At 49.1% G+C, this 27,998-nt stretch overlaps 1 protein-coding gene across 1 annotated transcript in view; it reads right to left on the minus strand.

Moving 5' to 3' along the window:
- Nucleotides 1-27,998, minus strand: part of cubn (cubilin (intrinsic factor-cobalamin receptor)) — a 450,080-nt gene that overhangs the window by 297,848 nt on the left and 124,234 nt on the right. The window contains exons 20-22 of the mRNA XM_038796451.1: nt 12,572-12,728; nt 10,088-10,272; nt 960-1,119 (exon numbers count right to left, since the gene is read on the minus strand). Coding sequence (XP_038652379.1) covers nt 960-1,119; nt 10,088-10,272; nt 12,572-12,728 — 502 coding nt within the window. The remainder of the gene's footprint in view (nt 1-959; nt 1,120-10,087; nt 10,273-12,571; nt 12,729-27,998) is intronic.

The following is a 27,998-nucleotide window of genomic DNA, read 5'->3' on the forward strand; positions in this document are numbered from 1 at the left end:
TTTTGTATTCCCTGCTGGTTTGTAAACATATTTCACTTTTTTTTTAGTTTCTGCAGTCCTTTCAATATTGACCCACCCAATACGTTCCTTGGCACTTGTGCTCTTGAAATTTGAATGCGCCCTTTATGAACAGCTTGAAGGCAGAAGAGGAGGAGATGATTACCTAGGTCATAAGATCATAAGAAATAAGATCAGGACCAGGCCATTTGGCCCATCGAGCCTGCTTCACCATTCATCAGTAAGGGTTCCTGGCCATTACATCTGACCCCCATTAGTGGGGACCAGCTAACGGCATTCAATCGGGATCTCTGAGGCACGAGGGTTAGATCCTCCGTCTTGGGTAACTCCGGTGAGTGCATATCAAAGTGAGCCTAACTGCTCATTTTAATATGCAGATTCGGGTCCCGCTCATTGTGGGCAGGGTTCAGATCACGACATCTCACAAGATCCCGTTAGATCTGCACGACTTAGCCAGCCGGGTCGCACGTGGCATGGCCCTTAGATTTTGGCCTGTGCGTCCCGTGTGTTAGATTGTGACTGTTTTCAAGTTCCTTCTTCCCTTTTGCCCCGAACATTCCTACTATTCTTGGGGTGGATTTAAGTTGCTATTAAAAGATCGACATTAACAAAATACTCCTGTGGAGAATCCCAGACATTTCCTTTGGGAAAACAACTAGGGCTTGAAGAATGGTCCAGACATCGCCATTTTACAGCAATAGCAGGAACAAGTAATTGGAAAACAGTAAGCATTAAATAGGAATTTGGCAACTGTGATATCCAAATGAGTTTTAATGGATTTGATGTAGGAAAGTCTGGGAGAATTAGCAAGTAAATTTGCAAGAGTTGGTGAGGGAGTACAGCAAGGCAGGATAATGAGATAAAAAGAAACAGCTGGCAGCAAGGCTAGGCCAGGAAGACACGTTTAAGCAAGCCATAGTCAGCATTGTGTGTAATCTTACCATTCTGGAACCACAGCATCTGGAATCCATTGCCTGAAAAGCTCGAGTCTGAATGGAATGTGACGTACAGACTAGAACCAGAGCTCCTGCCTGACGGGGGTAGAGTATTGCCACAGAAAGTATCAATAAGTCGAGACTGGGCACTGGGTCCATCGTATAGCTAAATTGATATCAAAGGGAAGATTAAAAAAAGCAGGGAAGTTACTGGCACAAAACAGAGAAACCCATGAACAGTCAAATCATGTTAAAGATGAGACTTCTTATCAGATAAAAAAAATACTTTTAACCTCTCCCAACAGCAGGCCCCTCAGCTGCAAAGCAAAACAACAAGTCAAATGGTGAGAACACAGTGTTCAAAGTAAAGGAAAGTTCAGGAGGAATGTTTTTTATTCAAAACACTCTGTTTGTTGACGAAGAAAATAATAGCCTCGCTGTAAACTTTTTAAAAAAAATTTCATGCTGGTGGGGAAACAGTGGGCACCTTACAGAGCAATCCCACAATCCTGTGCTTTCTGCAACAAGTCACGCTCGCAGGGAGTGCAGGTTAGGGATAGGATTACAACATCGTAACTCTTAAGGCTTGTATCATCAAGCTGCACTCTCCACTGAGGAAGCTGACCCTGATATACCTGCAAATTTACCAGTGACGTCCATTACTGGGGGCAACAATGCTAGAACAGCTGCAACCAAGGGAGCTCCAGAGTCACTTGACACCGAGGAGCCATGCTATAGGCTTGGAATGAAAATACCTTCGCCTTCAGTGTGGTTTTCTGAGACCAGTTATATCGGAAACAGCTGTCAGGCCAGTTGGAAGTCATATGCCACTGTTGAGACACCCAGGGGGAATTTTGTTCAAATTAACATAATTGATGAAGGGATTGCGGTGAGGCAGCCTCTACTTAGAAGTTCCTGAGGCTGGCAAGAAAATTGAAATTAAAAAGCAAATCAAAGACATACTGGGAGCCTATTATTTTCTTTGAGGAAAAATGAAGGGTCCTTTTATCAAAATGCAATCCTCCTAGATTACACTTTTCTTTTAGTTAAATAATCTTCCCTCTGCTTGCCCCTCGTTCCCTCCCGGCAATTCGTTTTGTGACCCACGTTGAATCCTTAAAGAAATCAGCACCGATGAAAATGTAAACATGTAACTTGCCTGGAGATCTTTTTTCTGAATCTATGAAGGCCGGAAGTGAATTTTCTGTGTGTGTGGTGAATCACAGTAGCGTAATCCACACTGTTATTACATATGAAATGAAATGAAAATGAAAATCGCTTATTGTCACGAGTAGGCTTCAATGAAGTTACTGTGAAAAGCCCCTAGTCGCCACATTCCGGCGCCGGTTCGGGGAGGCTGGTACGGGAATCGTACCGTGCTGCTGGCCTGCTTGGTCTGCTTTAAAAGCCAGCGATTTAGCCTGATGTACTATGTCTGTGTAAGCTCGGCACACGAGCAGTTGCGCGGCTCTGCCCCTAGGGGAGATGTACTGGGAGTGTACGGGAGTTTGTACTGGGCTCCACCCTTGGCTCCGCCCGTGGCTCCTCCCACCAACTGGTTGTATAAAGCTTGGCAGTCTGAGCCTGCCTGCCAGTTCATCTTGTCGCAGGCAGTCTCCGTTGTGAGATTATTAAAACCACTGTTCACTTCCAACTACGTGTCATGTGAATTGATGGTCACATCACTGTGAGCAACAAGAGCCACGATAAAGAAGCAGAAACCAAGATCACCAAATCTAAAACACCTTCGTGAACACTGTTTCAAGACTCTTTGTCGAGTCACAGGCGGGTCTGCAGGTGGGGTAAGGAGTAACTTTGCCTCCCACCTCTTATTTCTATATGCTGCATTTTCTGGGTGTCCTAGTGCAAGAATGCCTAAGAATTTGTTATTGCATGGACTGCCTTTGCATCCTTACTGACTGCATCCCCCCCACTCCATCCAGACTTTTAATGGACAAACGGGATCTTCTGACTGCCAGTCTTTATTGGCAACCAGAAGATCCTGATCTTGCAAACAACTTCAGATCTAAGAGTTCTGTAGATGCTCCTCATTATGTGCTGCTTTTATTAATACACATCGCCATTATCTAGCCAAGTACTTAGGATCCCCATGGTTGGACACTGAGTGCATTTAGAACTTCAGCCGATCGAGTCCAAGAAAACGGACCCTTTAATCTGTCCAGAGCAGCCTTCCATTACACTGTGTAACTTCACCTATAATTAAAATAATTTCATGTGATACAAACCATGTGACTCCTGCAAATCCATGAATTGAAATAGTTCCTTATTTTTATCGTACAAGATACTTGTATGTTAAAGGTCTGGTTCTGGATTCTTCGTACTGAGACTAAGGGCGTGATTCTCTGTTTGCCCACGCCAAAATCGCGAAACGTGATTGGGCGGAGAATAGCTTCTGACGCCAAAATCGCGCTAGGTGCTGGTTTGACGCCTAATCGGGATGCCCTGGCACCCCAAAAGTGGCGTAAATGCGTTGCTCGCCGCGCGGGGTAAAAGTACAGTAAGCATATCATTAGCCGGTCTAGCACTCTATTCTCCGGGGCCTCCGAGATTCACCGCCTCAGATGGGTCGAGTTCTCGTCGTGAACCTAACATCGGGGAAATGGCGTAGAGTGACTGTGGGCTGCCAGCCCGGATACTGGCCGTGCTGGCCTGTGTAAGGGGCCTCCTGCCAGGGCTGGGGGAGGAGAGTGAGAGGGGGAGTACAGGCCGAGCAGCTGGGGGGACGCCCCATGCAGTGCCCAGGTACCAGCCAGCATTACAGTGGCTATCATCCTGCACACCCACTGACCAGCCACCTCGGCCCCTAGTTCTACACAGTGACACCAGTCGTATGAATGCACCGTGTAGCCCATGGAACCTGGCTGGGCACGAGAATATGTGCCATGCTCATATTTTGGACTTTCACCCCCTGCAGACAATGGCGTTTGATGTTCAACCAGCAATGCTGGCTGCTGTGGTAATGGTCGCAGCTTTGCGAAGTTGCGTGAGCAGGGCCACTTGGAGAGGAGGGGGAAGCTGCAGCAGCAGAGCGGGCAACAGCAGAACAGCTAGCGGGGGACTAGGTTGCAGAGGAGTGGGCTGCAGAGGAAAGGGCTGCAGTGGGGCACGTGGCGGTCGCACTGGCTGGAGGGCCGGCCACCCAACAGGCCGAGGAGGAGGAGGTGCCGCGGAGACGCCGCGCGTGTACGGCAAAGCCTGTCATTCAAGGATCTGCCGGACCGGAGGTGTCGTCGGAGACTCCAGCTGAGCAGAGAGACAGTGCGACACATCTGCCAGATGATGCACCGCAAGGGCATGCGGGAGGACACCTACTCCCGGTGATCGTCAAGGTGACGGTCGCCCTGAACGTCTATGCGACAGGGTCCTGCCAGTCGCTGAGTGGGAACCTGTCCGGATCTCACAGACCTTGGTGCACAGGTACATCCGCACCGTCATGAAAGCCCTATATTCCCAAGCCCATCAATACATCCATTTCCATGTGGACTGAGCCCACCAAGATGCCCGAGCAGCAGGGTTTTCTGCCATTGCCGGGATGCCTGGGTCTAGGGGGCAATAGACGGGATGCATATCGCCCTACGGGAACCTGCTGATAACAGGCCGCTCTACCCTAACCAAAGGGGGTACCATGCGATGAACTTCCAGCTGGTCTGTGACCATCAGCTGCACATTGTGCACCTCTTCGCCTGATACCTAGGCAGTGTGCACGACTCCTTCATCCTGGCACACTCAGTGATTTCTGACATGTTCAAGGGGCACACCCTCCTGCTGAATGGTTGACTCCTGGGCAACGGGTTACCTGCTGCGGCTGTGGCTGATGACATCTATCCGGAGGCCAAAGACCGACGCGGAGACCCACTACATCAATGCCCATACAGCGACCAGGAGTGTGACCGAGCGGTGCTTCGGCATCCTGACGATGCGCTTCAGGTGCCTGGACCGCTCTGGAGCGGCCCTCCATAGTGATGCTGAGAGGGCGCCCGCATCGTGGTGGCCTGCTACCTCTTTCTCAACATCGTAGAGCAGAGGGACGATGTGCTGGAGAAGGAGAATGAGAAGGAAGAGCAGGACTGGTCCGACGAGGAGGATATGGGAAGGGGATGAAGAGCAGGACATGAGGCCCGGGTAGGCAAGGGAGGCCACACAACGTAATTGCCAAGGCCACCGTGCATAGGACGCTCTGATTTCATAGAATTTACAGTGCAGGAGGCCATTCGGCCCATCAAGTCTGCACCGGCTCTTGGAAAGAGCAACCTACCCAAGGTCAACACCTCCACCCTATCCCCATAACCCAGTAACCCCACCCAACACTAAGGGCAATTTTGGACACGAAGGGCAATTTATCATGGCCAATCCACCTAACCTGCACATCTTTGGACTGTGGGAGGAAACCGGAGCACCCGGAGGAAACCCACGCACACACGGGGAAGATGTGCAGACGCCGCACAGACAGTGACCCAAGCCAGAATCGAACCTGGGAACCTGGAGCTGTGAAGCAATTGTGCTATCCACAATGCTACCATGCTGCCCCAACCCCACACCCACAGGCCAGTCCGGACCAGCCCACCGACACACCCATCAGACAGAGCACCAAGGCAGGTTTTAACGGTGTGGACATGTGTTTATTAGGAAAAAATATATACAGCCTGTGCCCTAGCCCCTATAACTAAACTGTGCCCTGCACCTGTGCCAACCAAACTGGTGTCTATCTTTCTGGCCTTACGGGACCTAATGCTACGCCTAGGTGATTCTCCAGATGGTACAGCAGGAGTGGAGATGGCCTGCTGTTACTCCTGCCCTGCGACAAGAGCCCCTGTTGGCGCACGTCTCCTAAGGCGACCCAGCCTTGATGGACCCTGCTGCCGACCAGATGCACCAAGGAGTCCGAGGTGCTGCGGTGTTCCAACACCTCCCCTGCGGGAGTCACAGGCACCGGCCCCATTATCTCCTCCTCTCTCAGGGTCCCCGATGGCCCCAGGCTACTCCATTGGGCGGGGGTGCGAGGAGAGCCATCCCCTGAGGCCCCTTCCCCGCCACCTGCCACTGCCAGTCCTGGAGGCCTGCTCTGGTCTCAACCAGGATCTGCATGCTCATGACCATGGAGCACAGGGAGTTGACCATCGCCGCCTGGGACTGCACCACCACATCACACTGCGACTGTGCCACCACCCTGAAGGTCTGTGCCAGATCAGCCAGTGATTTGGGCCACCTCCCTCTGGGTCTGGACCATCTCCCTCTGTGACTGGGCCACCCCACTCAGCGTCAGCGATCTGGGCAATGCCGCCATTGTTCCCAGCCATGGCCTGCTGTGACTGGGCCATGCTGAGGAGCGGCGCTGGAATGTCCAGGTGCCTCTGACACATGGCTGCCTGTGAGAGGGTAGCCCTGCTCTGGGCCTCGGCCACCACCTGCACAAAATGCTCCACGCCTTGGACACGCTGATCTACAGCCGAAACCATCGCTCCCAATGCTTCCATCGCAGACGCCACCCATGCGGTGTCGGCCTGGCTGGCACGTATGACCGGCACCACCCCATGCTCCTGCACGCGGATGGACTCCTCCACCTGCGCCTGCAGGTGCTGCATGCTCGTCGCCAGCCCCTCGTGTAGTCCCTGGCTGTCTGACTGCATCTGCACTGTGGCTGGGAATGGATGTTCCAGAAGCCAGGGGCCCACCTAGATGGCAGATGGTTCCTGGGGCCGGGCTGCCCTCCGACTGTCCGGCATCTCGGTTGCTCCTACCTCCACCTGATCTACCGAATGTGATGTGTGGTAAACACCAGATAGTGTCCCAGGAGCCTCTTCACTTATGTGCCCAACCGAGGTGATAGTCTCTGGAATGATGGAGGCTGTAGGAGACAGCAGTGACGGAAGGTCAGTGTCATCCTCCAACCCGAGCCCTGTGGTGGCCTGGGCGGAGGGCTGGGTTGAGGGTAGTGAGGAGTGAAGGGGGTGAGGGCAGTGCGGAGGGGGGGAGAGAGGTGCAGGGTGTGCGGGGCGTGAGAGGGTGAGGGAGGTGCTGGTTGAGGGGGTGAGGGGCTGGGGTGAGGGGGTGTGGGGGGAATGGGTGTCCACACATGTGTCACGGCGATCAGTAACTAAGCAGGGCCTCACTTCCTCGCCGTCCGCCGAACTCAACCTCAGTGACCTCCCTTTCCTCCGGGCTGACAACCACGTCCAGTGCCCTTTGGTCGGGCATGGTGACGGCCCGCAGTTCTGGTGGTCCCCCTCTGGTCTTCTGCTCCCAGCGGTCGTACTCGGCATTGTCCTGGGGGGATGGGGGGGGGTAGATGGTGGCCACAGTGGCCAGGCCAGCTGGAGAGATTGACTAGGTTAGGATTGTTCTCGCTGTAGTTCAGAAAAATGAGGGGGGCATCTCATAGAGACTTATAAAATCCTAACAGGATTAGACAGGGTAGATGCAGGTAAGATGTTCCCAATGGTGGGTCCAGAACCAGGGCTCACAGTCTGAGGATTCAGGGTGAATCATTTCGGACAGAGATGAGGAGACATTTCTTCACCCAAAGACTGGTGAGCCTGTGGAATTCATTGCCACAGGAAGTAGTTGATACGAAAGCATTGAATATATTCAAGAGAAGGCTCAGTATAGCTCTTGTGGCGAATGGGATCAATGGTTTTGGGGAGAAAGCCGGATTAGGCTATTGAGTTGGATGATCAGACATGATTGTGATAAATGACAGAGCTATAAATTAAGGGCCAAAAGGCCTCCTCTGGCTCCTATCTTCTATGTATCTAAGTTACTTCCTTGTTACCGCTTCAAAGAACTCTAACAGATTTGTCAGACATGACCTTTGACAAAGCCGTGATGACTCAGTCCTAGTTTACCATGCTCTTCCAAGTATTCCGCAATCTGGTCAGACCCATTTGGAGTATTAATAATGTATATCGTGAGGCCTGGATAGAGTGGACATGGAGAGGATGTTTAATAAGTTGTTCAGGGTAAGATCCTGGCATGGGTAGAGGAATGGCTGACTGGCAGAAGGCAGTGAGTGGGGATAAAGGGGGCTTTCTTAGGATGGCAGCCGGTGACTAGTGGTGTGCCTCAGGGGTCTGTGCTGGGACCACAACATTTTACAATATACATGAATGATCTGGAAGAAGGAACTGAAGGCACTGTTGCTAAGTTTGCAGACGATACAAAGATCTGTAGAGGCGCAGGTAGTATTGAGGAAGCAAGGGGGCTGCAGAAGGATTGGGACAGGCTAGGAGAGTGGGCAATGAAGTGGCAAATGAAATACAATGTGGAAAAGTGTGAGGTTATGCACTTTGGAAGGAGGAATTTAGGCATAGACTATTTTCTAAATGGGGAAATGCTTAAGAAATCACAAGCACAAAGGGACTTGGGAGTCCTTGTTCATGATTCTCTTAAGGTTAGTGTGCAGGTTCAGTCGGCAGTTAAGAAGGCAAATGCAATGTTAGCATTCATGTCAAGAGGACTAGAATACAGGACCAGGAATGTACCTCTGAGGCTATATAAGGCTCTGGTCAGACCCCATTTGGAGTATTGTGAGCAGTTTTGTGGCCCATATCAAAGGAAGGATGTGCTGGCCTTGGAAAGGGTCCAGAGGAGGTTCACAAGAATGATCCCTGGAATGAAGAACTTGTCATATGAGGAACAGTTGATGTCTCTAGGCCTGTATTCATTGGGAGTTTAGAAGGATGAGGGGGGATCTTATTGAAACTTACAGGATACTGCAAGGCCTGGATAGAGTGGACATGGAGAGGATGTTTCCACCTGTTGGAAAAACTAGAACCAGAGGACACCATCTCAGACTGAAGGGATGATCCTTTAAAACTGAGATGAGGAGGAATTTCTTCAGCCAGAGGATGGTGAATCTGTGGAATTCTTTCCACAGAAGGCTGCGGAGGCCAAATCATTGAGTGTCTTTAAGACAGAGTTAGATAGGCTCTTGATTGACATGACGGTCAGGGGTTATGGGGAGAAGGTAGGTGATCTTGTGGTCTTATGGTTTCTACTAGTAGGAAAAACTAGAACTAGAGGGCACAATCTCAGACTAAAGGGATGATCCTTTAAAACAGCGATGAGGAGAAATTTCTTCAGCCAGAGGGTGAAATGATAGAATATTTAAATCCAGCAACATTTCTATATTATGCCGAGTTTTACTGGGGTCCTAGGCACATGTGTTCATCTGCCCTTGCTGGAAACAGTAAACAATTTTGTTTAATTTTAATAATTATCAATGCAATGATCCTGAACATGTAATGCTTAAGATGCTATCCAAAATTTCTCTGTGCAAAGTCATTAATCCATTTACTTTTAATGATTAATGCCTCTGCCAAAATAGCAGAAAGAGGAATTTCAGAAAAAAGCATTAATTATTTGTTTGCTAGAGTGTCACAGGCACTTTCTGAAATGTAAATTCTAGCGAGTGGGGAGGTACCCAATGCCTGGCCTTGCACACCCATCTGCAGTCAAGCCATCTACTCGGTCATCACAAACTCAAAAGTGTAAATTTTATTGTCCTGTCATCTTTTTTTACTTCCTGTCAAACTTGTGCTGTGTTTCCATATAGCTGTATTTATGACTAAGTAACGCAGGAAAGGACCAACATGGATATCATACTCTCTCCATGTGATGAATAAATGATTCAGAGACATATGATCATGGAGTAATGTTCAGTTTATGGCATAATTTGAGGAAACTTGCAGCACGGTGGCACAGTGGTTAGCATTGCTGCCTATGGCGCTGAGGACCCGGGTTCGAATCCCGGCCCTGGGTCACTGTCCGTGAGGAGTTTGCACATTCTCTCCGTGCCTGCGTGGGTTTCACCCCCACAACCCAAAGATGTGCAGGATAGGTGGATTGGCCATGCTAAATTGCCCCTTAATTGGAAAAATAATTGGGTACTCTAAATTTATATTGAAAAAAAATAAGAATTTGAGGAAACTTTATGATGGCAAAGTTAAATCAAAGTTTTCTCCAAACAAATTATCCTTTCAGAAGCAAAATACAATAAAACCAAATGAATGGATTAAAGGCTTTCTTCATCTATCACCTGTGAACTTACAATATTTTTAAAGAGATTCTGTCACTTCACCTTTTGCTATGAGCTTGTCTCTACATCTAACTCTTACCTTTAGCCAATCTGACTGGCAGCTCTTAAAGTTCAGACTGAAGGCAGTGAAGGTGTAGTTGATGGTGTTCCCAGCTGTTGCCTGTATGTTCCAGTTACAGTCTTGGTTAGAGGGATAAGGCAATGGAAAGTTTGCGCTCTCCAAGATTCCCTGGCTACGATTTGCAATGATCACTCCCTGGCAAACTACAAATGAAGCAGAGTATTAGCTCTTTGCAAACTTTGAATGTTAAATACATAATGAAAGAAGCAACAGCAACATGAGAAAAGATTTCTTTATGCAGCGTGATGTGTTAGCTTGTGTAGGCTTGAGAGATGAACAGATACTTCCAACACAGATGAAGGTTCAACTCAATTTTATTAACTACTTCTAACTAACTAACACATGATGACTGTGGGTCTAAATAATGCTAACTTGAACTAGAGACATAAGCCTTGTCCGAACCAGTTGATTCTCTCAGCACGTGTTGTGAGTCCGTGCTGGGCTGAATAAGTTCCTGTTACATTCAGAGGCAGCACCCAGAATGAGCAGGAACCGTGGTGCCCTCCGCCTTTATAGTGTGTGTATTCTAACTGGTGATTGGCTGCGGTGTTTGTACATGTTGATAGGTCCCTGTGTGTGTCCATCAGTGTGTGTCTGCACCATGATATACTGGTGTATATTATGACACAGTGAGCGGGTAGGATCTGGAACGCTCTGTCTGAGAGTGTGATGGAGGCAGATTCAATCGAGACTCTCAAAAAAAGAATTTGATAATTATCTGAAGAAAAATAAAACTTGCAGGGCTGCGGTGAAATGTGGGAGAGCAGGGTGAGATGAATTGCTCTTGCAGGGAAATGATACGGGGATGATGGGACAAATATCCTCCATCTGTGCTGTGACCATTCTATGACTCTAATTTATCAGGAAAATCTAGTACACTTATAAACAGAACAAGTACAAACTGTACCATACTGAAAGAAAGAACTACTAAGTAATATCTATGCTCTTGCAGAGAAGCTTTAACTAGATCTCTTACATTCGAACATTAATTTGTCTCATGCTCGATTAAGACTTGTGTCAATCATTCTTCAGGAGATGTGATGAGCTGTTAATGTAACGGGTAGAACTAAACATTTAGAATAATGCTCCATCCAAGTTTTGAACTGTTGAGTTAAGCCTTATTTTAAGTAGTTGTATTCTAAATTGGAGGGTGCTCCAATTTAAAACAGCAGCCCATCTGACCTACCACAAAAAGTTAATACTTTCCAATCACCCACACCCTGAAATATCCATCAAATGATCCATGAAATATTTGCATATATCTGTCCCTACTATCTTCCTGGGTGGGAAGTCCATTCCACATGCTCACAACGCCCTGTGTTAACATACTTAGATCTAAAATGATGTTGTTGACATGTATCTCTTATCTTGCTCAAGTGCCACAATGGCACTTCAGAGCCTGTGCCCATCACTCGACACACTCACAAACTTTTAAATAATAATAACCTTTATTGTCACAAGTAGGTTTACATTAACACTTCAATAAAGTTACTGTGAAAAGCCGTAGTTGCCACATTCCGGCGCCTGTTCGGGTACAGAGAGGGAGAATTCAGAATGTCCAAATTACCTAACAAGCACATCTTTTGGGACTTGTGGGAGGAAACCAGAGCACCCGGAGGAAACCCACGCAGACACGGGAAGAACGTGGAGATTCCACACAGACAGAGACTCAAGCCGGGAATCGAACCTGGGACCCTGGCGCTATGAAGCAACAGTGCTACCACTGTGCTACCGTGCTGCCCCATCAGCTCAGAGTCAGTATCCTGAGGAAAGTTACATACTGAGCCAAAGAGGAAGGTATTTAGAACACTTAGAGCACATGTGAGTGGGAATAACTCATGTTGGATCAAAAGAAGGAAATTGTTGCTGGCTTACCATCCAGGGGCTGGTTTAGCACAGGGCGGAAGAGCTGGCTTTTAAAGCAGACCAAGGCAGGCCAGCAGCATGGTTCAAATCCCGTAGCAGCCTCTCTGAACAGAGGCCAGAATGTGGGGACTAGAGGCTTTTCACGGTAAATTCATTTGAAGTCTACTTGTGACAATAAATGATTTTCATTTCATAACCAGGATAAAAGGTGTGCTATTTGGTCCAATTTTGCTGTGAACATAGAACATACACTGCAGGAGGAGGCCATTCAGCCCATCGGGTCTACACCAACCCACTTAAGCCCTCACTTCCACCCTACCCCATAATCCAATACCCCTCCTAACCTTTTTGGTCACTAAGGGCAATTTAGCATGGCCAATCCACCTACCTGCACGTCTTTGGACTGTGGGAGGAAACCAGAGCACCCGGAGGAAATCTATGCAGACACGGGGAGAACTTGCAGACTCCACACAGACATAGACCCAAGCCGGGAATCGAACCTGGGACCCTGGCACTGTGAAGCCACAGTGCTATCCACTTGTGCTACCCTGCTGCCCTGTGGATTGATTTACTTACTGTGTGTATATTTAGCAAAAAATCCTCCTGCTGTTACCGAGCTGTCGGTTCGGAGTTTTATGTACATATTATTTCTAGAAGAGACAATAGATGCTGGCATCTGATTACCACACAGTTTGGCCAGAAGTTGAGAATTAACGTTGTTTCCATTATAAACCTAGAAAAGAAAAACAACGATATTATCCACTTTATTCACACTACCTTTATTACCACTCTTAAGTCTGGCAAAGATCAGCACTTGTACCAGTAGGTCACACAATATCTCTAATATCACCTATATTCCTGTCTGAACCACGGCTTACACAAGAAATTGGGGATAATATTAAATCAAAAGAGGAGACGTATCAAATCTCCAGAAAAAGTAGTAAGTCTGAGGATTGGGAGAATTTTAGAATTCAGCAAAGGAGGGCAAAAAAAATCTGATCAAAATGCGAAAATAGAGCATCAGTGTGAAATTGCAGGGAACATCGAAACTGATTGTAAAAGCTTGTCTAAACATGTGCAGAGAAAAAGATTAGTAAAGACAAATGCAGCGGGTATCTTACAGTCAGAAGCCAGGGAAATTATAACGGGGAACAAAGAAATGACAGAAGAATTGAACCAATCCCTTTGGTTCTGTCTTCACAAACGAGGCCACAAATAACTTCCCAGGTGTATTCGGCAACCAAGGGTCCAGGGAGAGGGTGGAATTGAAGGAAATCAGTATTAGTAACAAAATGGTGCTGGGGAAATTAATGAGGTTAATGGCTGACAAATCACCAGGGCCTGGTAATCTACATCCCAGTGCATTAAAGGAAGTGACCTTGGAAATAATGGATGCCTTGATGGTCAACTTCCAAAATTCTACAGATTCTGGAACAGTTCCTACAGATTAGAGAGTGACAAATGTAACACCAATTTTTAAAAAGGAGGGGAGAGAAAAAAGGGAGAATTAGAGACCAGTTAGCCTGACATCAGTAGTGGGGAAGATGCGAGAGTCTATTATAAAGGAGTCTATTTTAATACACGTGATGACAGAAAGCATTAATGGGGTTGGACAAAGTCAGTATGGGTTTATGAAAGGCAAATCATTCTTTGCATATCTACTGGAGTTTTTAATGAGGATGTAACTAGTAGAATAGATAAGGGAGAACCAGTGATGCCGTGTATTTGGAATTTCAGAAGGCTTTTGATAAGTTCCCTCATAAGAGGTTAGTGGGCAAAATGAAAGCACATGGGTACGGGGATAATGTATTATCATGGATCAAGAATTGGTTGACAAACAGGAAACAGAGAGTGGGAATAAATGGTTATTTTTCGGAGTGGCAGGCATTGACTGATGAGGTACCGTAGAGATCAGTGCTTGATCCCCAGCTATTTACTATATAGAAATTGGGTGGAATTGTGAACTGTGAGGAGGACGCAATGAGGCTTCAAGGTGATTTAGACAAGTTGAGTGAGTGGGCAGACACATAGCAGATGTGGTACACAGTGGCTAAATGTGAAGTTATACCCTTCGGTGTGAAAAACAGAAAGGGAGAGTGTTATTTAAATGGTTATATATTGGGAAGTGTGGATGTACAAAAGGCTCTGGGTCTCCTTGTACACCAGTCAATGAAAGTGGAGAGAAAGCAAGCTTTTAGGAAGGCAAATTGTACTTTGGCCTTCATTGCAAGAGGATTTGAGTTCAGGGATGTCTTACTGCAGTTCTACAGGGTCCTGGTGAGACCACACCTGGAGTACTATGTGCAGTCTTGGTCTCCCTACATAAGAATGGATATACTTGCAATAGGAGTGCAGCAGAGTTCAACTGGGCTGAAACTTGGCTGGACTGTTCTATGAGGAGAGATTGGTTTGACTGTGCCTGTATTCACTAGAGTTTAGAAGAATGAGAAAAGATCATTTTGAAACATATAGGGCTGGATACACTAGTTGCAGGTAGGATGTTTTCCCTGCTTGGGGAATCTAGAACCAGGGGCCACTATCTTAAGATATGGGGTAGACCATTTAGGACTGAGATGAGGAAACATTTTTTCACTCAAAGGGTAGTGAACTTGTGTAATTCTCCACCATAGATGGCTGTGGAGGCCAAGTCAATAAATGTACTCAAGAAAGAGATGAATAATTTGTTTAGATTTGAATGGCATCAAAGGGTATTGTGGGAAATTGGGAACATGGTATTGAGATAGAGGATTAGCCATGATCATATTGAAAGGTTGAGCAGGCTCAAAGCTCCAAAAGGCATACTCCTGCTCCTATTTCTATATTTCTGATCTTTATACTGTGGTCGGAATTCTCCGGCCTTTGGGATTCTCTTTTCCCTCTGGCAGTACTCCCCTGCCTGTGAGTTTCCCAGAGGTGTGGGATGGCTTCATTGGGAAATCCCATTAACTAGCAGCGGGAGAGAGAATCCCACCACCAGCGATTGGTGAACCGGAGAATCCAGCCATGCAGCTCATAATTTACCTCCCAAATGTGTAGAGATGTTTCACAGTAACTTCATTGCAGTGTTAATGTAAGCCTACTTGTGACAATAAAGATTATTATTATTATAGAATTTACAGTGCAGAAGGAGGCCATTCGGCCCATCAAGTCTGCACCGGCTCCTGGAAAGAGCACCCTACCCAAGGTTAACACCTCCACCCTATCCCCATAACCCAGTAACCCCACCCAACACTAATTTTGGACACTAAGGGCAATTTATCATGGCCAATCCACCTAACCTGCACATCTTTGGACTGTGGGAGGAAACCGGAGCACCCGGAGGAAACCCACGCACACACGGGGAGGATGTGCAGACTCCGCACAGACAGTAACCCAAGCCGGAATCGAACCTGGTACCCTGGAGCTGTGAAGCGATTGTGCTATCCACAATGCTACCGTGCTGCCCCTTAATGTTGCTTAATGTGTTTCTATGTGTGCAGATATTAAAATAACTGTATTATCTATCTCCAAGTTGATATGGAGAATCATTGCACTATTATATTCTATTAGGCACAATAGGTATGCTACCCTGTTGGCCACAATAAGTCATCCATGTTGTTGTGTATCTGGTAATGCCTACTTGTTGGTTCTATATCATGTGATGTGTAGTGACGTCAGCAAATCACCACCTTGACTGTATGGGCAACATCCTGAAAAAAATCTCTTATTGTGTTTTATAGGAATCCAGAGCAATGGCAAATCCATACCATTCATATTTGCGGCAACAAAGAAATATAACAGGAGAAAAAACTGGCAATGAGGATTGAGTCAGGAAAATTTGCTGAAAGAAGATTTTCATCGACTAATTGTGGGATGGCATTGGGAGCAATGGAAAATTCTCGGGACTGGACACACTGAATTCAGCCGAAGCACTGCCACCAATGCAGAAGGTTTAACAAAACTTTTTGACAGCAACTGTGAGTAAGAACACCGACAATCGGGGAAGACTTGCTTGCCTTGAAGTGAGTGGGGCGGGGCTGCAGGGACCAATCATGTGGCGAAGCCACACGAACTGCAGCGATTTTGAAGTCTTCAAAATTTTCACAGATCACTACTCGAGAGAACAGTCGAAATATTCAGGCACAAAAAGAAAAAGATTTCCTAGTTGCTTGTACCATACTTTTCAACACAGTCAGAAAGGATGGAGCGCAGACCCTGCGAGCCGGGATCAAAAAGTGGCAAGAAAACCAGGCACCATGAATGCATTTAATAAGATTTATGAAACATGGAATTCATATGTAAAAAGTTCCAATTGTTTTTAAAAGCTAATCAGACACCGGAGGATCTAAAGGTCACAACATATCGCAGCTCAGTTGGCCGTAAAACATTTCTGCTGCTACAGAATCTTATTTACCCAGCAAAACCAGGAGACCAGTCCTTCAGTGAATTTGTGAACTATTCTTCATTGCAGAAAGGTTCCGATTCCACCATTGTAGTCAGGAAGATGGTGAAACCATTTTACAGTTTATAGCACCTTTCAGAAGATTAGCCAAATATTGTGAATTTGGTACAACACTTGATGATACTCTTCGAGACAGGCTGGTTTGTGGATTACGCAGTGAAGCAATTCAGAGGAAGCTGCTTACTGTATGTGATTTAACTCAGAAAACTGCTGTGGAAGTTTCCACATCTGTGGAGCTTGCTATGAGAGATGTTTCACAGATAGGGCCTGGAGTGAAGATCCACAAAATGGATACCTCAAGGAACAAGGCTGCAACGGTTCAACCATATCACCATTGTAGACAGGTTGGACACTCAGCGGAGGAATTCTGGAACAAATTAAATGCTTGCAAGATCGCTGGTAAGAGGCCCACATTGGCAAGATGTGTTGGGTTCAGAAAAACTCGCCTACACCAAGGAAGTATAAGAAGAACAATGAGGTTTAACAATCTAGTCATGTCTACAACTTAATTGGACAGGAGGCTTCGGAGATGGGAGGAGAGGGGGAATCAGGGTACTAAAAGACCTGTTTCTGGGGCTACGTTTTGCGAGGTTGGATGAGTTGGGGGTGAAATATGGACTGGGTCAAGGGAAAGGGTTTAGGCACCTGCAGCCACGGGACATTTCTAGGAAGGAGGTTCATAGCTTCCCGATAGCACCGGCCCCCTTATTGTTGGAAGAGGTATTGACGGCAGGGGGAATGTGGAAGGGGGTGGTATCGGCGATCTAAGGGAGGATTCAGGGGAGGGCAGGGGGTCCATGGAGGGGATCAAAGCCAAGTGGGAGAAACAGTTGGGGCAGGCTATGCAAAAGGTCTGTGGTGTGAGGTGCTCCAGAGGGTGAACACCTCAACCTCGTGCGTGAGGTTGGGGCTGATATAGCTGAAGGTCGGGGATTCAGGTAGCGAGGGACTGGACGGAGCTCCATAAGTGGAACTTAACAAAGTTGCTGGAGGAAGCCAGGGAGGATCTTAAGAGGTGGGATACACTGCAGTTGGCATTGGCGGGGAGAGTCCAAGTGGTAAAAATGAATATTCTGCTGTGGTCCTTTTTTTCAGGCTCTCCCGATCTTTACGCCAAAGGCCTTTATTCAGAAATTGGACATGATCATTTTGGACTTATTATGGGCGGGAAGGTGCCGAGAGTCAGGAGGACCCTGCTACAGAGGCAGCAGCAGAGGGGGTTGGTGTTGCTGAACCTGCTTCATTATTATTGGATGGCGAGTGTGGATAAGGTGCGGCGGTGGAGAAGGGGTGGAGTGGGTTAGTATGGAGGAGGAATCTTGTAAGGGGTCTAGTTTGAGGGCTTTGGTGATGGCAGCATTGCCAATGGCTCCGAATAGGTATTCAGGAAGCCCGGTGGTGCAGTCCACGGTAAAAATAGGAATCAGTTGAGGCATTTTAGGGTGGAAGGGATGTTGGTGTTAATGCCGCTGTGCAAGAATCATGGGTTTGAGCCGGGGAGTGGTGGGACGACTGTTTATTATGTACTTTCGAGAATTGTTTGCCATCGAACATTAGGGGAAAGAAAGGGTTATTGTCGTTCTTGAGGACATTGTTTACTGATTGATTGTTAATTATCTTTATTTTTTTTACATGGAATGCCCAGGTGATGTTTGGGTCTGTATATTGAAAGGGATGCTGTTTGGGCGATTGATACTGTATTTGCTTTAGTTTGTTTTCTTTTTTTGTTTATTTGATGAAAATGTTGAAAATGAGGGGAATAAAGATTTTTTTTGAAATGTCTTCAACTTCATGGATGAAGCTCAAGATCACTCCAAAGACAACAAAACTGAGCTATTAAAGAGCTAAAGCTAGGTCCAGGGTTCCAGATTCGATTCCCGGCTTGGGTCACTGTCTGTGTGGAGTTTGCACGTTCTCCCACTGTTTGTGTGGGTTTCCTCCGGATGCTCCGCTTTCTCCCCATAGTCCAAAGATGTGCAGGTTAGGTGGATTGGCCGTACTAAATTGCCCTTAGTGTGCAAAAGGTTAGGTGGGGTTACTGGGTTGCGGGGATAGGGTGGACGTGTGGGTTTAGGTAGGGTGCTCTTTCCAAGGGACAGTGCAAACTCGATGGGCCAAATGGCCTACTTCTGGACTGTAAATTCTATGATTCTATGATTCTAGGTGTGTTGTCAATGCAGGGAGATCAGCATTTCTGGGCATATCCAAAACCTAACGATCACGAGATTAAAGTGGAAGTGGACACGGGCACAGCAGTATTGCTAATACCGGAGACAATGTATCGTCAAAAGAGAGGCATCTGCCTTTAAAACTATAAAATGTGATTGTTAGGACGTACACTGAAGAGGTCATACCATTAAAAGGATGAATTATGGTCACCTACTTTGTGTCGTCCGTGAACTTATTACTCAGACCAGTTACATTTTCCTCTAAATCAATAATATATACCACAAACAGCAAAGGTCCAAACACCACTAGTCACAGCCCTCCATTCAGAAAAGCACTCTTCCATTGCTACTCTCCGTCTTCTGTGACCTAACCCGTTCTGTATCCATCTTGCCAGCTCACCTCTGATCCCGTGTGACTTCACCTTTTGTACAGGCTGCCATGAGGTACCTTGTCAAAGGCTTTACTGAAGTCCATGGAGACAAAATTCACTGCCCACCTTCATTAATCATAACTGCCTTTGGCCCATATCCCTTAATATCTTCGCCCAACAAAAATCTGTCTATCTCCGATTCAAAATTAACAACTTCAATTGCCATTTGTGGAAGAGAGTCCCAAACCTCTACCACCTATAGAGTGAAGAAGTGCTTCATAACATCTCTCTCGAATGGTTTTAGAAATTCCAACTAGTGAAAATAGTTTATCTTTATCTATCCTGCCTTTTACATTTAATATCTTAACTATTTTGATCAGATCACCCCATAACCTTCTAAATTCTAATGCAAACAGGCCTAATTTGTAAAATCTCTCCTTGTAATTTAACCCCTGTAGTCGAGGTATCATTTTTGTAAACCTACGTTGCACTCCCTCCAAGGCGAAAATATCCTTCCCAAGGTGTGGTGCCCAGAACTGCTCACAGTACTCCAAGTGGGGTCTAACCAGGGTTTTGTACAGCTGCAGCATTACGTCTGTGTCTTTATACTCCGGTCCTCTAAATACAAAGGCTAGTATTCCATTAGCCTTTTGATTATTTTCTGAACGTGTTCGTGGTATTTTATGGATCTATGCACCTGAACCCCCAAGTCTCTTTGGATGTCCACTGTACCTAACCTCTTTCCATTTAGAAAATAATTGAGGCCCTAACTCTGCTCTATCTTTTTGGTCCAAAATGGATAACCTCACACTTGCTTGAATTCTATCTGCCACAATTTTGCCCATTCATCTAATCTGTCAATATGTCCTTGCAATTTATGCAATCACCTAGGCTGTCTACAATATAACCTAACTTTGTATCATCAGCACATTTGGATATCAGGGGGGGATTTTTTGGAAACCGACAGAGTGGGGAACTCCGAGCGCGAAGGAGTGGCGTGAACCACTCCGGCATCGGGCCACCACGAATCCGCCGCACCTTCAGGGGCTAGACCAGCAGCGGAGTGGTTTGCGCCGTGCCGGCCAGAGCGGAAGGGGCTTGGCGCCACACAAACCGGCGCTGACGGGCCTCCGCTGGCCGGCGCGAGTTGGCGCATGCGTGGGAGCGCCAGCTTGTGCTGGCGTCATCCCAGTGCATGCACGGGGGGGTCATCTCCGCACTGGCCATCACGGACTGTTACACCAGCTGACGCGGAGGAATAGAGTGCCCCCATGGCACAGGCCTGCCCGCGGATCGGTGGGCCAGATCCCCCCCGTGCCCCCCCGAGGACCACGGAGGCTGCCCGCGGAGCCAGGTCCTGCCGGTAAGTATCTGTCGTAACATACGAGGGCAGGACTGGCCAAAAACGAGCGGCCACTCGGCACATCGCGGGCCAGAGAATCGCCCGGGGGGGGGGGGGGGGGGGGGGCAGGGGGCGGCGCTGCCAGTGGCCGCCGACCGGCGCGATTCCCACCCCCGCCAAATCCCCGGTGCCGGAGAATTCGGCAGCCGGCGGGGGCGGGATTCACGCCGCCCCCTGGCGATTCTCTGACCCGCCTGATGTCGGAGAATCCCACCCCTGATTTTGTATGCCATCATTCAAGTAATTAATGAATAATTGAGGCCCAACACAGGTCCCTGTAGTGCACCACTAGTCACCTCCTGCCAATTAGAATAACTATCCATTATTTGTGGAATCCAGTACTAAACTGCGCCTGGAGAGGTCTCCCAGGCATGGCCATTAGTTCCCGGGTGGCGGAAGAATCCCATAAACGCATATTTAAATGAGCCATTTGCAGATCTGGATGTCGCCTTCACTGATTTTGTTAAATCTCGCGAGGCGTTTTGACCGTTGCAAACGGCCGCATCCCAACATCGTTCCGGGCGCGATGAAGCTGCGAAATGGTGCCCTGGGTGTTGTGCTGTTCGGTCCTTTACTTTAAAGAGTTTGACTGCACTTTGCACTCAATTCTGCTTGCCAGTAAATAACCCCCTCCCTTGGGAAATAGTGTCAATGGGTTGGGTTATCCTTTGAGTCGTTGAAAAGACCATCACAAATGTTCTCACCCTTTTCTGATATTCCCTCGCCAAACATCAATTTAAATTTAATCAACATGCAATTTTTCATTCCCACTGCCAACCTATTTTCTCACAAATTCCATCTGCAGCTATACCTAATTATGCTCATGAGATGCCCACTGAAAAGTGGGTGCCAAATAGTAAATTTCTAATCAGGTATGTCCAAAATCTTTCTCAAACCATTCAGACATAAACTGCATCCATAATCATTTTTTTTTTTAAATAATTTTTATTGAAGAAATTTTTCAAAATACAAACATTTTAACCCCCCCTACATTTACATTTAAATTATAACAAAACAAAGTCAAACCCCCCTACTTAACAAAAAAAGAAAAAAGTCCCCCCCCCCTACTCGCGCGTCCCCCCCCCCCCCCCCCCCCCCCCCCCCCCCGCCGGCGAACCGACAGTCAGACCAACTTATCATTTCCAGCAGCGTCCTCGGCAGGCCTTGCCCGTGCCACCACCGCTACCGTACTTCCTTCGTCTTTGTCCCCCCTCCCCCCCCCCCCCCCTCCCTCCCGCCCTCCCCTCCCCTCCCGGGTTGCTGCTGTCACGGCCTCAGTTTCTATCTCTGATCCAAGAGGTCTAGGAAGGGTTGCCATCGCCTGAAAAACCCCTGCACCGACCCTCTCAGGGCGAATTTGATCCTTTCCAATTGGATGAAGTTTGCCATGTCGTTTAACCAGGTGTTAACACTCGGAGGCCTTTCGTCCCTCCACTGAATCAAGATCCTCCTCCGAGCCACCAAGGACGCAAAGGCTAATATTCCAGCCTCCCTCGCCTCCTGTACCCCCGGTTCCACCCCAACCCCAAAGATCGCAAGTCCCCATCCTGGCTTGACCCTGGACCCCACCACTCTCGACACCGTCCCTGCCACCCCCTTCCAGAACTCCTCCAGTGCCGGACATGCCCAAAACATATGTGCATGATTCGCAGGGCTTTCCGAACATCTAATACACCTGTCTTCACCCCCGAAAAACCGACTCATCCTTGTCCCCGTCATGTGGGCTCTATGCAGTACCTTAAATTGAATGAGACTTAGTCTCGCACATGACGACGACGAGTTGACCCTCTCCAGGGCGTCTGCCCATGTCCCGTCCTCTATCTGTTCCCCCAGCTATAACTCCCACTTATCTTTCAGCTCCACTACTGGTACCTCCTCCACCTCCTGCATAATCTTATAGATGTCCGAGATCTTCCCCTCCCCGACCCAGACCCCTGATAGCACCCTATCACTCACCCCCCTGTCGGGGAGCGCGGGGAACCCCGCTACCTGTCATAGAACATAGAACATAGAACAGTACAGCACAGAACAGGCCCTTCAGCCCTCAATGTTGTGCCGAGCCATGATCACCCTACTCAAACCCACGTATCCACCCTATACCCATAACCCCCCCCTTAACCTTACATTTATTAGGACACTACGGGCAATTTAGCATGGCCAATCCACCTAACCCGCACATCTTTGGACTGTGGGAGGAAACCGGAGCACCCGGAGGAAACCCACGCACACAGGGGGAGGACGTGCAGACTCCACACAGACAGTGACCCAGCCGGGAATCGAACCTGGGACCCTGGAGCTGTGAAGCATTTATGCTAACCACCATGCTACCCTGCTGCCGTCTTGCAAATGCCTTCACTTGGAGGTACCTGAACGTGTTCCCCGGGGGGAGCCCAAATTTCTCCTCCAGCTCTCCCAGGCTCGCAAACCTCCCCTCTATAAACAAGTCCCTCAGTTGTCTAATACCCGCCCTCTGCCAGCTCTGGAATCCCCCTCCTGTGTTTCCCGGCGCAAATCTGTGGTTCCCTCTTAGTGGTGCCCCTATCAGACCTCCCACTTCCCCCCTGTGTCGCCTCCACTGCCCCCAGATCTTGAGGGTGGCCGCCACCACCGGGCTCGTGGTATACCTCGTGGGAGGGAGCGGCCATGGTGCCGTTACCAGTGCCCCTAAGCTTATGTTGCCGCAGGACGCCCTCTCCATGCGCTTCCAGGCTGCCCCCTCCCCTTCTATCATCCACTTTCGTACCATCGATGTATTTGCCGCCCAGTAATATCCTGAAAGGTTGGGTAACGCCAGCCCTCCACTATCCCTACTCCGCTCCAAAAAGACCCTTCTAACTCTCGGGGTGCCATGTGCCCACACATACCCCATGATACTACTCGTTACCTTCTTGAAAAAGGCCCTGGGGAGGAAGATGGGCAGACACTGGAACAAAAACAAGAACCTCGGGAGGACCGTCATTTTAACTGACTGCACCCTCCCTGCCAGCGACAGCGGCACCATGTCCCACCTCTTAAACTCCTCCTCCATCTGTTCCACCAGTCTGGAAAAGTTCAACTTGTGGAGGGTCCCCCAGTTCTTTGCCACCTGCACCCCCAAATACCTAAAACTTTTAACTGCTCTTTTGAAGGGGAGCCTCCCAATTCCCTCCCCTTGGTCTCCCGGGTGTATTACAAAGACCTCACTTTTCCCCAGATTTAATTTATACCCCGAAAAGTCCCCGAACTCCGCTAGTATCCCCATTACCTCCGGCATTCCCCCCTCCGGGTCTGCCACATACAACAACAAATCATCCGCATAGAGCGAGACCCGATGTTCCTCCCCTCCCCTTGTCAGTCCTCTCCACCCCCCTGAACCCCTCAGTGCCATCGCCAACGGCTCAATCGCTAATGCAAAGAGTAAGGGAGATAGGGGACATCCCTGCCTAGTACCTCGATGGAGCCCAAAATATTCTGACCTCCTCTCGTTTGTTACCACACTTGCCATCGGAGCTGAATAGAGCAGTTTTACCCACTTGATAAATCCCTCCCCAAACCCAAACCTTTCCAACGTCTCCCACAAGTATTCCCACTCCACCCTGTCAAATGCCTTCTCCGCGTCCAGCGCTACCACTATCTCCGCCTCCCCTTCCACTGCTGGCATCATAATCACATTTAACAATCTCCGGACATTTGTGTTAAGTTGACGTCCCTTCACGAACCCCGTCTGGTCTTCATGGACTACCCCTGGCACACAGTCCTCTATCCTGGTTGCCAGGACCTTTGCTAACAGCTTGGCGTCAACATTCAGGAGGGAGATGGGCCTGTAGGACCCGCACTGGACCGGGTCCTTGTCCCGCTTCAAAATCAAGGAGATCAGGGCCTGCGACATTGTTGGGGGCAGAACCCCCCCCTCGCGCGCCTCATTAAAGGCTCGCACCAGCACTGGACCCACCAAGTCCACAAATTTCCTGTAAAACTCCACCGGGAACCCATCCGGCCCCGGCGCCTTCCCCGCCTGCATCTGGCCTATCCCTTTAATTAGCTCCTGCAGCTCTATCGGCGCCCCCAACCCTTCTACCAGCTCCTCCTGTACCTTTGGGAACCCCAATTTGTCGAGAAAGTTCTTCATTCCCCCTCTCCTCTTCGGCGGTTCAGACCTATACAATTCCCTATAGAAGTCCCTAAAGACCCTATTCACCTCTTGCCCCTTCTGCACTACGTCCCCACCCCTCTCTCTCACTCCCCCAATCTCTCTGGCTGCATCTCGCTTACGAAGCTGGTGTGCCAGCATCCTGCTCGCCTTTTCCCCGTACTCATACGCCGCACCCTGCGCCCTTCTCCACTGCATTTCCGCCTTCCTAGTGGTCAGTAGGTCGAACCTGGCCTGCAAGCTACGCCGCTCCCTTAATAGCCCCTCCTCTGGTGCCGCCGCATATTTCCTATCTACTTCTAGGAGCTCCCCCACCAGCCTCTCCCTTTCCTGCCTCTCCTTCCTCTCTCTGTGTGCCCTTATGGAGATCAGCTCTCCTCTAATCACTGCTTTCAAGGCCTCCCAGACCGTCCCCACCTGCACCTCACCTGTGTCATTCGTACCCAGATAGTTCTCAATGCCCGCTCTCACCCTTCTGCACACCTCTTCGTCCGCCAACAGCCCTACATCCAGGCGCCACAACGGGCGTTGATCCCGCGCCTCCCCCATGTCCACGTCCACCCAATGTGGTGCATGGTCCGATATCGCAATGGCCGAGTACTCCGTGCCCTGCACTCTCGGTATCAGCCCCCTGTTCAATACGAAAAAATCGATCCTAGAGTACACTCTGTGGACGTGGGAGAAAAAAGAATACTCCCTCGCCCTAGGCCTACCAAATCTCCATGGGTCTACCCCTCCCATCTGCTCCATGAACCCCCTTAACACCTCTGCCGCTGCCGGCCTCCTATTCGTCCTGGAACTCGATCTATCCAGCCCAGGGTCTAACACCGTATTAAAGTCCCCTCCCATGATCAGGCCCCCTGCCTCCAGTCCCGGGATGAGGCCCAGCAGGCGCCTCATAAAACCCGCGTCGTCCCAGTTCGGGGCATACACATTTACCAGTACCACATTCTCTCCCTGCAACCTACCCCTCACCATCACGTACCTGCCCTCCTTGTCTGCCACCACCTCTGCCGCCACAAACGACACCCTCTTTCCCACCAAAATCGCCACCCCCCGGTTCTTGATATCCAAGCCTGAGTGGAACACCTGTCCCACCCACCCCCTTCTCAGGCGGACCTGATCTGCTACCCTCAAATGAGTCTCCTGCAGCATTGCTACATCAGCCTTCAGTCCCTTCAGATGTGAGAAGACCCTTGATCTTTTGACCGGCCCATTCAGCCCCCTTACGTTCCACGTGATCAATCGGATCGCAGAGCGACCCGTCCCTACTCCCTGTCGATTAGCCATGTCTTGTCCCTTGCTCGCCCCGGGTCATCCCTCCTTTTCTGACCCGCTTCCCATAGCGATGGACCCCCCCCCCCCCCCCCCCCCCGGCTCTCCCCTTCTCGTCCCTGGTCTTTCCAGCAGCAACCCGGTGTCCCCCCCCAGCCCCCCCCCCCCCCCCCCCCCCCTCCCCCCCCCCCCCCCCCCCCCCCCCCCCCCCCCCCCCTGGCTAGGACCCCTCCTAGCCGCGATGTACCCAACATCGTACTCCCGAGAGTCAGCTGGTCTCCGCTGACCCGGCTGCTCCTGCCACATTCCGACTCCTCCCGGTTCACCCCATCTGCGCCCGTGAAAGATCCCCATAAAACCCCATAGAAAGACCCGCATAATCAACCCGCTCCCCCCCGTCCCGTCTCCCCAACTTAACGATATAAATACCCAATGGCAACTAAATACATAAATACTTAACTACATACTTAAATAACAAAATAATTAACTAGCTATCAACTAACAGTGTGCCCAACCATCACCCTCCATCAAACAGTATAAATAACCGCAGATAACCATAACCCGAAAAGAAAAAAAGAACAAAAAACCCCCCCAAGCACCCAAAGAAAAAGGGTAAGAGGGGTAAATAACTAAGGGAAATTGGAAACGGGAAGAAACACCCCATAAGAAGCCAACGACCCACAATAGAGATTTCAACAGTACAAATATACAGAAACACCCAACAACTCGAAGCCTTCAAGATATTCAAAAAAGTCAACCGTTCGAGAAAAAACACCCCAAACAATCCACGAAACTGTTACCCAGTTCCGACCTGGCCTGAAAAAGAAAAGGGCCACTTGCTCAATCAAGTGTCCCCAGGCGGCTACGACCACCGGTGCTCCCAGGTTTTAGTTCGTGTCCAACTTTTCCTCTTGTACAAAGGTCCAGGCCTCCTCTGGGGACTCGAAATAATGATGTTGGTCCTTGTAGGTGACCCACAAGCGCGCCGGTTGCAGCATTCCAAATTTGATCTTTTTCGCGTGTAGCACCGCCTTTGTCCGGTTGTACCGGGCCCGCCGCTTTGCCACCTCCGCACTCCAGTCCTGGTACACCCTTACCGTCGAGTTCTGCCACTTGCTGCTTTTCTCCCTTTTTGCCCACCTCAGGACTTTCTCTCGATCATTTAGCCGCTGGAACCGCACCAGCACCGCCCTCGGGGGCTCGTTTGCCCTAGGCCTCCTGGCCATGACCCGGTATGCCTCTTCCAATTCCAGGGGCGCCGGACCGGCCCCCTCCCCCATCAGGGAGCTCAACATCTCCGCCACATATCCCGGGAGATCCGACCCCTCCAGGCCTTCTTCCAGGCCCAGGATCCTCAAATTTTTCCTCCTCATCCGAGTGTCCAGCTCCTCGAAGCGGCTCTGCCACTTCATGTGGAGTGCCTCGTGCACCTCCACCTTTGCCCCGATGACTGTGGCCTCCTCCTCCCTCGCGGTCATCTCCTGCTGCAGATCTTTAATCGACGCCTCTTGGATCGCCTGGGCTCCCACCAACCTGGTGGCCGTCGCGTTCATGGACTCTAAGAGCTCCACTTTCATCTCCGTGAAAAAACGGAGGAGAGCGGCCTGCTGCTCCTCCGCCCATTTCTTCCACTCCTCCGATGCGCCGCCGGCCGCCATTTTGATTTTCTTCCCCCGCTTTTTTTGGGGAGCTGCTGCCGTTTTTCTTGCCGCTCCACTCCGGGTACCGACCATAAAATCGGTCTAGTTCTCCTCAGGGGACCTTCCCCCACCGGGATTCGTTTTTTCAGCACCGTTGGGGCCCTCCAATTGGCCCAAAAACACCTTTGTCGCAGGAGCTTCCAAATGTGCGGCTTAGCTAGTCATAGCCGCAACCGGAAGCCCTGCATCCATAATCATGACAGCCATCATTTATCCATAAGTGTATCCATTAGAGGAAATGACAGTTATCTATGTTGAGTAATCAAACCATTTTATCCTCCCATTAAACCTCTGGAATTCTGCAACTGTATAGATTAGGAAAGCCACAATTGGATCGAATCGTTAGCAGAAGCCCGACTTTGTGCTACCAAATAAACAATTTTGGCAACTATTTTGCAATGCAAAATGGACAAAGAGACTTGTTACACCCTTGTGAGCCATTATTTAATACAGTTTGACTCTTAAAAGTCTTTAAGAGCCAGAAGAGAATTATCGATAAATTTCAAAAGTAATTGCT

This window comes from Scyliorhinus canicula, chromosome 5 (assembly GCF_902713615.1).
Source record: "Scyliorhinus canicula chromosome 5, sScyCan1.1, whole genome shotgun sequence".
Taxonomy (NCBI): Eukaryota; Metazoa; Chordata; class Chondrichthyes; order Carcharhiniformes; family Scyliorhinidae; genus Scyliorhinus; species Scyliorhinus canicula.